Raw genomic sequence first — 11,985 nt, 5'->3', positions numbered from 1 at the left:
TAAAAATGGGATCTTTTTAAACATTCCTGGAAAAGATGTTGATCAGGAATTTCCATTTTCAGTTGTTTTAATTCAAAAGCTCTAATAACCAAGACTGTGCAATAAAATTCTGTTATGATGTAATATTAATTGAGGAGAGAAATAAAGTGGTCTCATGTAAGGTTTTTTTCTCTCAAGTACCCAAAAAAAAAAAAAATCCACTTAGACATATAACCAAATGTTATTTAATATCTTAAAAAGTAACACAATCCAAAATGGATATTTCACACAACACTACATAAACAACATGAACACAATATTACCATATGGAGGGACTTTCAAATATAGACTTACAAAAATCCCTGTGCTTTTTTTTCTTTTAAGTTATTATACTAAGCATGACAAGTAATCATCATTTACAATATGGTACACTGACACGATAAAAACCATGTTACAAATGTGCTGTTATAAATCAGTAACATTAGGGAAGACATTTCATGAACTGTAATTATTTCATATGAAATACTATACAATATAAACAGAACATCCATCTTGGATGACCTTTACAGCAACCAGAGACCAAGTAATTTAAAATTTTTTTTTTCAGTGCAAACACATTTTATTCAAGGCAGTCTTGGCTGCAAAATTCCTTTCTAACATACAGTAAATCCCACTTGCACTTCTTAATTCATTTACCCTAATGCAATAGTCACATTCAGTCACTCGGAGAAAGATACCTGCAGAATTATGATCCCTTTAAACTGAACGTTGAAATTTAATTCTCTTCTAGACAGTTGTATCTACGTCAACTACTCTAAGGACCTTAATTTGTAGCTGTCAATACTTACATGAAGGTGACCCTAGGGCAGCTCTATTCCTAACCCATCCTTGTGCGCACAGTACCACACACTGCTTTGCCCTTCCGATGTGGAAACCCTGGAGGTGTATCGGGATCTAAGTGGGGAGGAGGCAGGGAGGGCGGACTGGGAGGTAGGGCGGGCCAGGAGCTGTGTGTGTACACGACAGGACGGATTTTGTATAACTGCAGAGGATTCGTGCTGGAGACCTCAGATCTCGGGTTTGGTACCTCTTTTGGGAGGCGGGGCACAAGGGAACAGGCATGTCAAAACCAGGCTCTGGACAAAGAGGGAGGCAGCTGTATGTGGACCAAACATTAAACATTCTCGGAAAAGATGGGTAAGGCTTCTGGCCTTACCCTGGCTTCCAGAGTCTTGGCCACCTCACCTGGGAAACAACCCCTTTCCTCGTTGGCAGAGCGTGTGTGTGCGTATGTTCACGTTTGAGGACAGTAAGGAGCAAAGAAAGCCCTGTAACTGGTAATATACAATCATCAGAAGAAGGTATAGTCCCCCTCGAGCCTTGTAGAATTCTGAACCTTGCAAACCAGCCACTGTAAGTCCTAGAACAACTGTAAAAATGACCCAGAGAGATGGTATGGGGAGGGATGTGGGAGGGGGGGTTCAGGATGGGGAACATGCGTGCACCCATGGTGGATTCATGCTGATGTATGGCAAAACCAATACAATATTGTAAATTAGTCTCCAATTAAAAAATAATTTAAAAAAAAATAGAAAATTAAAAAAAACAACAAAAAACCCACAGGACTCTGTTGTGAGAGGAGCCATGGCTAGGATGGTGCTGTAAAAGACGCAGAGATGAACTCCATCAGGGAGATGGCAGTGTGTGGTTCCAACACCCCAGGAAATAGAGTAATGAATTTTCTCATAGATCTAATTTATGAAAGCTCTCCCAAATAAAAACATCTATGGGAAAAGATTGGATGTATCCGGAATACTGTAAAACCTTCTGGGAGAGTTGACAGAGTGATGGCTGATTCCTTTATCTTACTTGGCAAAGATCAGACCGATAATAATCTCTTTCCTGTCTGTATTTTACTAACCCAGAGCAAAGCAATGTCTTCCGTGGCTTTTGCCTCCATTTTTCCTGCGTCCTAGCTTCCTCAAGCCCTGTGTGTGCAGAAATTTGAGGATGGTGGGGTGATAAGAGAGCTGGGGTGGGTGATGGAGAGTCAGGGTCGGTGGGGGAAGGAAAGGATCACTTCCGTGGGGGCCACTGTCGCCCGATGGTGCACTGCCAGCTGGTTCTGTGACTGGCCTGTGATAAATGGAGAAGGTCCTTGACCAGGATCTTTTATCTCCTAATTTGAGATTTAAAAAAAAAAAAAAAAAAAACAACCCACTTGGAACTAGATCAGCTTCCCTGGCAACTCCAGATTCTTCAGATTAGGGCTCAGTATACTCAATTTCAGTTGTGCTGAGAAGCACTGTGCAGAGGACTTGATAAAAGGGTTTTTTTAGTGAAAGTTTCTGTATCAGCACCTTCCACTGCCAGGGGCAGTCATGTTCCTGAAAGATGGTATTTTAGCACGGGATTGAGAGAAGCCCATGGGAAACTGCAAACACGTGTGTGCAAGCCAGATCTACTTCAGACCCCAAGGGCATCTGGGTGGCTTTTTTTTTTTTTTTTTTTTGTCAAATTCCCAACACCCTGAACTTTTTGAATGAAAATGGACAAAGGTGTCAAGTTGTATTTGTTTTCTTCGACTTTATTAGCACACATCAGAAAAATAGCATTGTATTTCGTGATTTCTCATGATGGTCTATCAAACAGATAGAAAATAGATCACTGATAGCTGCCACTGTGTTTCTGGGTAATCTTATGTCACTCCTTCTGTTTGTTCAAGTACGGGTATTACAAATAAGACCTGCTTTGTGAACTGTGAATCCGAATGCTTTGGAAGCACTTTGAGGTCCCAAAATGAATGTGCGAAGTGCTCGTAGGTTGCTCTTGGTTTTTAATCAAGCTCCAAACACTGCCCATGTTATACATTGTGAGGCTTTTCAAATCAAGATCACTACTGTATGGTGAGCAATATGCCTATCATTTAAGTTAAAAACTTTATTTTCAAGTACACTTTGTGGTGATAAGTGGTTTGTCCTGGGTAGAATTTTACAAAGCTGTGCCAACCTAAAAAACAAACAATGCTTTCTTTGCTGCTGAACAGGTTTCTTTTTTTTTTTCCCTCCCCACGGTGACTGCAATATAATTTAAACTTACATTTTAGAAATGCTGGTTGGATTATGAAAAAGGGAGACTGAGGAACAGCTGGTGTTCACATCGTTGTGATTCCAGATTAACTTTCACTGGATGCTTCCTGAACTTGAACTTCACAACATCAGAAAAGCAGTCATTTATTACTTTTATCCAGCTAGTCCTCTTTCAGCTCTTCCCATTTTCTCTACTTGATGGCAACCCCCTTTCATATGCTTATGAAGGTCCCCTGAGATGTGCAAAATATATAAAATGAAATACAAATTATGGAACGGAAATTGTGGATACAAAGCACAGCTCTTTTAATTCCAATGAAATCTGGGCTCAATACGGTAGCATGCAAGTGAAGGCAGAGAGGCCCAAAGTGCTTCAAAGTTGGCAGTCCAAATTTCTGGTGTGTCTTATGACCGAAAACCTAGAATTCAAATCAGATTTTCATAGGAGTAAATAGCTTGCTAAATCATGTTTATCAACTGGCTCTTGGCCAGAGAGAGCTCTTAGCAGGAATGAGGTGGGGGCAGGGGCGGGGGAGACAAGAAATTTAAACTTTTCATTCATAACAAAATCAAGTGCGCTTTCTGTGGGAAAGAAGAGACGGGTTTACAGCTGAGAATGAAATAATGCCATCAAAAAAACACCATGGCAATGAGACAGTCACGAGTCCACATAGGCAACCACTGACACACACACAGAATGCCATGGCCTAATGGTTAAGAACGTTGTCAACTTTGCTTTTCTGAACAATACACTTGAACGCACTGCGGCCGCTTCATCAAATTTATGGAGGTAGTTATATGTAAAAATAAAAATTACCATAAAGTAATATGCTGTATCATAATAATACATAAGTGTGCAAAATGCCGACAGATGGGTTGACCCTTTAAAGTTGAACGCTACACAGAGATTCAACCAGATTCAGTTTTGTAAACCTTTCAGTTGATAAACTCTAAGTGAAGTCTAGGTAAGCAGCCGTGGGCCACAAAGCGATCGTTTCACCGGAGGAAAAGGACGCGGGCAAAGGTTGGAGCGGGTTACTGAGAACATCACCGCAGACCATCTGGGGTCGTACTCGTAACGTGCTTCCAGCCCCCTCTTCTCCCCCATTCATTCAGGCATCCCAATTCGATTCAGACGGGTATGCATCTGCATGGAACGTCTGCTCACACCATATCCTCCTTGAAGTCCATCGTTTCTATGCTACTGGCTGCTGGTCTAAGGGAGTTTGTTCTTTTTTTCCCCCTAAATCATGTACCCCATAGCATCGGGCAAAGAGTGTACACATTTTATTCAAATGTCTTCTGTAAACCTATTTCTTGTGAAATATTGATAAATTCATATTTTAAAGCTTCTCTGTAAAGGTAATGCTTTTCTTTCCTGTTCACACAGTATTTGATTATTCTAATGGCTACTTTAGGAGGATCAACTAGAGGCTGATGTATTGTTTCAATGGTTCTATTATTTATGAACTGATTGTATGATTCACGCTGGAGGGTAGGTTTAGGGGCGAAAAAAAGAGAATTTAGACAGAAGAATTTAGTAACTGTGTGGTATACAACTCCCCAAGGACACAGACTCTGTGTATAGTCTATTGGATACGTTATCATTCCTTCTGGACAAATTTAAGCAGTGAGACAAGAGTGCATTTCTAAGCAATCAAGGCATGCCTTGGAGGAAATAAAGCGTGAGACTGAAAGCCAACTGACAGAAGCATTTTGAAGGTGTGGGAGTTTGCCAAGAAACGTGCTCACGTTTCACTATAAGCACAAAGAAAGGAAACTATACTAAACTTGACGAGTCCAGTTTGACCCAACGAAACTTCCAGCTATCTGAAAAAGCATGAGAGAGTCTCTAAATGTTTCAAGAAACAGCCCAACTGTGTCTATTTAAAGACTCTACTCTTTAAACAGATGGCTAGTGACTCAACCTAATACTGAAGCAGAAGTGTTTTGCCAATTTATGCCAATTCCTGAAATCCGAGGTGCAAATATTTTAGATTTATTTTTGGGTATTTATTTTATGGTATATGGCTCCAAACATCACATGCCACTCAGCTAAATAAAACTGTTGGTCAGACCATTTACTGGTATCAAATGAAATCCTTTTGTGAATAAATTTCCATTATCTACAGATTTATTCCATGGTTCTCCTAAAATAAGACACGGGAACTTTGGAGCCATCTCTTTCCTAGAGAAATGAATCTTGATTATTTGTAATCCCTTTGTTGCTGAGAACCTTCTCTGTAGTCATCATGACATTGTAAACCAAAACAAAATGTAATTAACAAATCATCCTGAAATAAACTGGGCTAAAAACTATACATCCACCTAAAAATGCCTCCTGAAATTGGTTACAAAGTTTCTGTAAACATTACTCTGGCATAGTTCATGTATGCATAATTGTTATTCTGATAAATTTAGGGGGCATACTGTTAGGGTTCCACCACACTTGCAGAATGATCACATTCTGTTGTTAATTACATGGGCACATGTATATTTCTAATCAAAAAGTATTTTAAAGTTTTCTCTATAGATATCTTCCCAGGAATAAAAGGCCTGAAGTTCAACTCTCCCTAAATTTGCTCTTTCCTATAACCACTAAAAATTATCTCCCACAGCCTAATTTAGGCATTCTATTTAAAACTACATAAAATAGATTTATGTCCTTCCATTAGAAAGAATAACGTCCCCAGGCCATAGTCTTCATTTGTATCACAAAGAACATTTTGCTTTTAAACAAATTATCGTTTATCTCTGATAGTAAGATAGCATCACCCTTAAGTCTCACAAGGAAGAAATGCTCTTCCTTCACTATCTGATGAACACCTTTTTAAAAATCCGCATTACCTCTCCCATCACTCAGTGCTGTGCCCCAGCCAGGCTGGGGGACCCTTCCTTTGTCCATTTCAAAATCAAAGGCCTATATTCCTGTTTGTGATGATGGAAGGTTAAACATATCAGACAAGCATCCGTGACACTTAAAAAACAAAATCCTGAAAACAAACACTCCCAGTATTTGGATCACGACCCCTTCTGACACACTTCCATGGGCTCCTACAAAATCGTGTCAAAAAAACTCACAGTGCAAAATGACTGGGGCCTCAATGATTCACACACAAAGGGCTGGGGTCCCTTTCAGTCAGTTTGGCATCAATTTCCCTCAAGGTAGACCCTTGCATTTGACATTTTATGGTGGCTTAGTTGTTTATCTTTTTTTTTTTCTTTTGGAAGTGTCAAGGATCAGTTCTGTGGCACCATCTGGCACAGACTGGGAGCAACACGCATCTGCGGCATTTTAAAATGGACTTGGCAACTGCAAGACATCGAAAATGCGTATTATACTTACAGTGTCTAGACTTCCCTATGTGTGCTCAGTTACAATTAGTGAAGCAAAAGTATACATATCACCCTACTGCTATTCTTGTTGCTACAGAGCCATAAATGTGAAAAGCAATACTCTGAAATAAAGATTTTTTCGGTTGTTGTTTTTTGCCCTAGCCTACTTAGCAGCACAGTTTAAGTCAACACAAAAACTGCCGTTGAGATGCTTGTCTTTCCAAAGATGTAAACACCAGCCACAGCGTCGTAAACTTGGCTGTATCGAATGAGACGGGAGGTCGGAGGCAGGATGACTATCACACACTAGTAACAGAAGCTTGCAAGCAGTTGGAAGGTTTCTGTAACTTCTCAGCTTCGTTGGTGGGGGGGTCCGTACTTGCTCGGAAACTGAAGGCCGGGCCAGCTCCGCCGTGGGCCGGGCTCCAGGTAGGGTTCTGACGACGGTTACTTTCAACAATGCTTGATGTGTTGGAAGCCAGGCTCTCCCGAGTGCTACAAGAGTAAAAAGGTTTTGTTTGGTTTGGTTTTTAACATAAATAATTATATATTGAGCCCTAGAGGAAGAGCAAATGATGGAGTTAATGGATTTCTTCTGTCGGTTTATCATGTCATGTATAGAGCATCTCATACTGATTATTCACATATGCTCCAGCAACTTGGACTCCAGAAGCTTTTCACAAGACATGTTATCAGCAGCAGCACACTGAGTAAAGGGTTTTCATGCAACTAAATATATGTCTTTCCTAGACTTTCACATTCAAGGAAACGCCTTCAAAATCTGATGTGATAGATGGCTCTCGTGTTCCTTTTTTAAAAAAGACTAAAGACTTTGTAAATTATACAAAGGTAATGATTTCATTTCAGGCTCAAAATTCATGGATAGAATTGCTCCTGAATCAACTGCATACTTTATCCTAATGATTCTGTTTTCATTCTTGCTTAGTAGATTTTTGATTCTGGAGGTAAACTTCAAGCTGGACACTAGCCAATTTGCAGCAGTGATGGGAATAACATTCTTTTTTACAGACGCCATACCTCTGTTTTAAATATGTAACACCTTAGTTAATGTACGTTCTGTTTTCAGATAAGGAATCTAAGGTTTTCTCTATTTGCATTTATTTCCTCCCTTCTTCCACTTTGGTAGAAATATTTGACTTTTTAAAGGAATCTTTAGAGGTGATTTTAGAGCTTTAGTATTTCGATTTCTCTTTTTTCTAATTTAGAAATACTTAAATCTATTTTATTGTCCCAAGAGGTTTACAACATTTAACATGTCAAATGTGTAGGACAATGACAGATATAAGATTACTTGGCCTGACTGATGGGAACTGAGTGGGTTTCATGTTCTAGGTCCTCAAAATGGTAATGCGAAACTTACCAGCTCACAAAAAGGTAGAAGAAACCATAATGATGCTCAAAACATCCACCCGATTGGATAGATTCAAGGTTTATAAAATATTCTTCCACGTTGGTCCCCATCACTGATTTAAAGTTAAACCACCCAGTGGACATCCTCACCACCTGGCTTTCATTCTCATCCAAAACCCATAGCGAGTCTGTCTGAACATTATACCTTGGCAGCCATGCCTGACAGGGTATTTCATCCTGACCCTTTGTGGCCTTAAGCTTGTTTCTCATCAAAAAGCCAAGAGTTAGTTGTTTACGAGGGAGTTTGTTTACCGACTACCAAAAAGACAACTGAACGCTTCCTGACTGCAGAGGGTACCTCCAGAGCGTTTATACATTCATAGAAGTAAATCACATTCTTTCATGATGCTTACGGTCAATCTGGGCATATCTAAGGAATCCTCCAAAATATCATCATTAAGTGATGGAAAAACACTAGACTTACCTACTTACCTGCCTTACATCTCCTCTAAGAAAATCCATCAATGTTTTTCCAGGACTACAACTGAGAGTCAGGTGGAGGAAGGAAAAAGGACAAGAAACATGTAGAACCCCAGAGAGGTTGTGACACGCTCCTTGGGTTGCATTCGTAATCACAATAGCAACTTTTTAGGGCATTTGACTTCCTCATCTTTAAAGCAGGTTGAGTTTTGCGCTGTACCTACTCAGTGAGTGACTCAGAAGAAGAAATAAGCAACCAGGAAAGATCTGTACACCCAAAAGCTAGACAAATGTGAGTTATTTCTGTTGTACATCTGGCATCGCATGAAAAAAACCAGTCACTGTGGGGAGGCTTGGGAATCTATGTATTACTAGTGACTTTTTTTTCCTATGGGAAAATGCATTTTGAGGTCCAAGGAATTCACTTTTAAACCAGTTTTTGAAGTGGGAATTTAACTTATCAAGTCCCTACTGTACGTCAGGTACCGTCAACACACATCACTGTAACAGATGGCCTAAGGTGGGAGCTACACGTGCTCGAAGATACCTCGGACTACCTTTGACCACGGCCAACATAATAATAGTGGTAAACACAACAGGGCATTCCAGTGTCTCCAAAGGATATATCTCATTACTACTGTAACAGTGAGTACAGTGTTTGACAGTCATATGGAAGGCTGTGGATATGACAATGAAACAATTCATGGAGATGGAAGGTAAGCAGTAACAATAGTCGTCACATTTAAAATGTCATACTTTTTTAAAGAGAGCTAATGGAGTGCAATCTATACAAATCTATAAAACCTATAAAATCTCAGAATTTTATAGGCAGAAGAACTGAACCAAGAGGCCCTGCTGTACCGTGCCTTGCATGCACTCCCCTTGGGCCCACACCTGGACAGCACAGGACGCATCAGACACGTGCTGGGCAGCCTGGAGCCCTCTGATTCTCATACTGTGTTTATCAACAGGCTTTCAGCCTCAACTCTGGAATAGCAGGCTTTGCACGACAGGTGTCTTCATTTGCAACTTTCGATCTCACGGCATAGTTTAAATTTCTACCTCGTTTCCTTCTCTCAACGCACTTTGAAGTGAACGTGTTAGTCGCTCAGTCTTGTCTGACTCTTTGTGACCCCCACGGACTGTAGCCCGCCAGGTTCCTCTGTCCATGAGATTTCCCAGGCGAGAATACTGGAGTGGGTTGCCATTCGCTTCTCCAGAGGATCTTCCTGACTAAGGGGGCCTAAAGAACTTTGGAAATGTGGCCGAACATGACTTCTGAGTCAGCACTGAAGACTTGACAGTGTGGAGATCACCTTTTTTTTTGGCAGGGGCAGTGGGGTGGTGGCGCAGGTTGGACCTTTGTTGCTCAGTGAGCTCTTTCACGGAAAGATTTGAATAAATGGCCCCTGAAGATTCCTGTATCTGTAATGGTGGAGCCGTGTCAGCATCATAATGCTATTTGGCTAAAAGACTCCTTACACTGGAGAGTAAAACCCCCTGTAACTCAAATATTCTCCTTCACAGACAATCCTCATGCATCCGAAAGGTAACTTAGTAAATTTATCTAAGTAGAGGGGAAATATAATTTTAAAATAAATATCAAAAATAAGTTTTTCACTCAGGTTCTAACCAAAGGATATGAAAAACAAAAGGGGTGCGATCAGGAATTGTTCTGTAGATTGCCTAACTGCATGACATTTATGGGTGATCTCCATATTTCCATAAAGAAAATTCTACCTAATAAGAAAGGGAAGATAGCTCCTGAGTGAAGACAGACTCCTCAGGATGACCTACCAGGACAGCACATTTGACCCTGAGTACACTATTAAAGCTATGCAAATAAGCTTTGTTCAAGAAATGATCCTGTTCATCAATTCCATAATCTGTACTCCTAATTCAGAGATAATAAAATATATTCTGTGGAGAGACTGGTTCAACAATTCCATGAACATTTCTGTTTACCTGCCCCCATAACAAAAAACGTTCAATATTATGCAGTGGCCAGGTTTTGAGTCAGAACCCATTAACCTCTCAATGTCCCCCTTGCAACTATCTCTGGAGCATGGTGGTTTTCCCTCTGTGGAGGTCTAGGGGCCAAGCGTGCCCCGTGAAGAGCTGGAAACTGGTGTGGAGAAGCATCGAGCAGGGAGAGCCCATAGAATAAGAAACAGCAGAGCCGGAGGTCCAGGCCAATAACCCATACCTTCCACAAGCAATGGTAGTGAATGTCTACCACCAATGGCAGACTTTTAGTTACGCTTATCTGCTATCCCCTACTAGGAAATCAAGAGGAAAAACGAGAGTAGAAGAGGGAAGCAGAGAGAAAAGAATATGTAAAACAATTGGTATATAAATTAAGATTTCATTTGGGATTAAAAAACATTTAGCAAAAATTATTTCTGAGCAAAGTCACTTAACAGGCCAGTAGTCTGCCGACTGAGTGCCATGGCCCCCCTGAAGTTTTAAGGTCCCTGAGGGTGGGCAGAGGAGACCTGGAGCTCCTGGCTTCCACGTTAACCAGGGTGCCATCTCCGTGGTTTGTTTAGACATCAGACTTCCACACGTGTTAACTCAGAAAAGAAACGTTACTTGACAATAATAATAATGGTAATAAAGAACTAGCCCTTTAAGAAATAACCAAGGTCTAATATGAGACAAACAGATGAATGATTCCCAGTTCTGGTTTTGGGATGCTCTGTCTCCAAATTACCCAGAGACAGAGTCAAAGGATTACAATGCAACTAATTTTAATTCTTAAAATTAAAATAAATATAAGAAATATGTATTCGTATCTTGGACTTGTTCAAATACAAACTACTACAAAAAGTTGGGAATCACAACTAATGGGAGATGTCAATCTCTCAACAGTATTTCTGCATCTCAGAGTCACCAATCTGGAGTAGAATTCAGAAGGAGAGTCAGGTCCCAAGTCACTCTTGGAAGAGAAGGAAGAATTAAGGAGAAAAAAAGGAAAGTGGCATAGACTCCCTTTTGCTTCCTAACCCTCTGAACCACTTCAGTGCCCTGGCTGTGGCCACTGGGCACTGCACACTCAGCTGTTAACCCTCTGCTGAATTACCAGCACCTACCAAAAAGAAGGCACCACGATCGGTGTGCCTACAAAGCGCCAATTCTGCAGGAGGAGAAAAAGTGCTGGCATGCACTTCGATCTAACAGAGCACAGGCCCTCGGTCTTCCTGGGACGGGACCAGTTCCATGTGCGTGCAGACTTTTGAGTGGTGAGAGGAAGGTGTATGAGAGCAAGGGGTGCAGGCTGCACAGAAAGTCAGGGTTGAGATGATAACAAGCTTCTAGATCCACTGCAGAGGTTGTGAGATGAGCTATTATATTCTCACTAGATGGATTCCCCATCTTTGAGTCAATCAAGTTATTCCCAACCCCTACCTCCCACCATCACACTGACTACTCATTTCACTCAAAAAGCTACTATTTTTTGAAAAACTTAAAGAAAAAAAAAAAACAACAACCCTTCCTTTATCAGCATGGTGGCAATATCAACATCGAAATACTGGGAAATGTTGGTCTTAGATTGGATGGGAAGGAGCCAACCCACCAGTCCAGATTGGTGATCTCTACAGCTGCAGAAACATTTGTTTCAATTCCTGAAAAAGAAGTCAGAAACAGGCTGTTAACAATACAACTCACACAACTCTTCACCCTCTTTCACAGAACTGAGACTGAAATTAGAAACTCTGAGTTAACCTGC

General features: G+C 40.7%; 1 protein-coding gene across 5 annotated transcripts in view; it reads right to left on the bottom strand.

Annotated features, from left to right (window-relative positions):
• Positions 1-208: 208 nt before the first annotated feature.
• The window catches only part of STOX2 (storkhead box 2), a 197,365-nt gene continuing 185,588 nt past the window's right edge, over positions 209-11,985 (bottom strand). For 3 of the 5 annotated variants that reach the window (XM_042241386.2, XM_042241388.2, XM_042241387.2), the window contains exon 4: positions 209-6,899. In XM_042241386.2, coding sequence (XP_042097320.1) covers positions 6,704-6,899 — 196 coding nt within the window. In that variant the 3' untranslated portion in view covers positions 209-6,703. Of the gene's footprint in view, positions 11,882-11,985 lie in introns of all 5 variants that reach the window. The other 2 variants (XM_027962615.3, XM_060406912.1) reach the window with 2 other exon arrangements.

This window comes from Ovis aries, chromosome 26 (assembly GCF_016772045.2).
Source record: "Ovis aries strain OAR_USU_Benz2616 breed Rambouillet chromosome 26, ARS-UI_Ramb_v3.0, whole genome shotgun sequence".
Classification (NCBI taxonomy): Eukaryota; Metazoa; Chordata; class Mammalia; order Artiodactyla; family Bovidae; genus Ovis; species Ovis aries.
The sequence above is the reverse complement of the archived record's forward strand: the minus strand, read 5'-3'. Positions and strand labels throughout refer to the sequence as shown.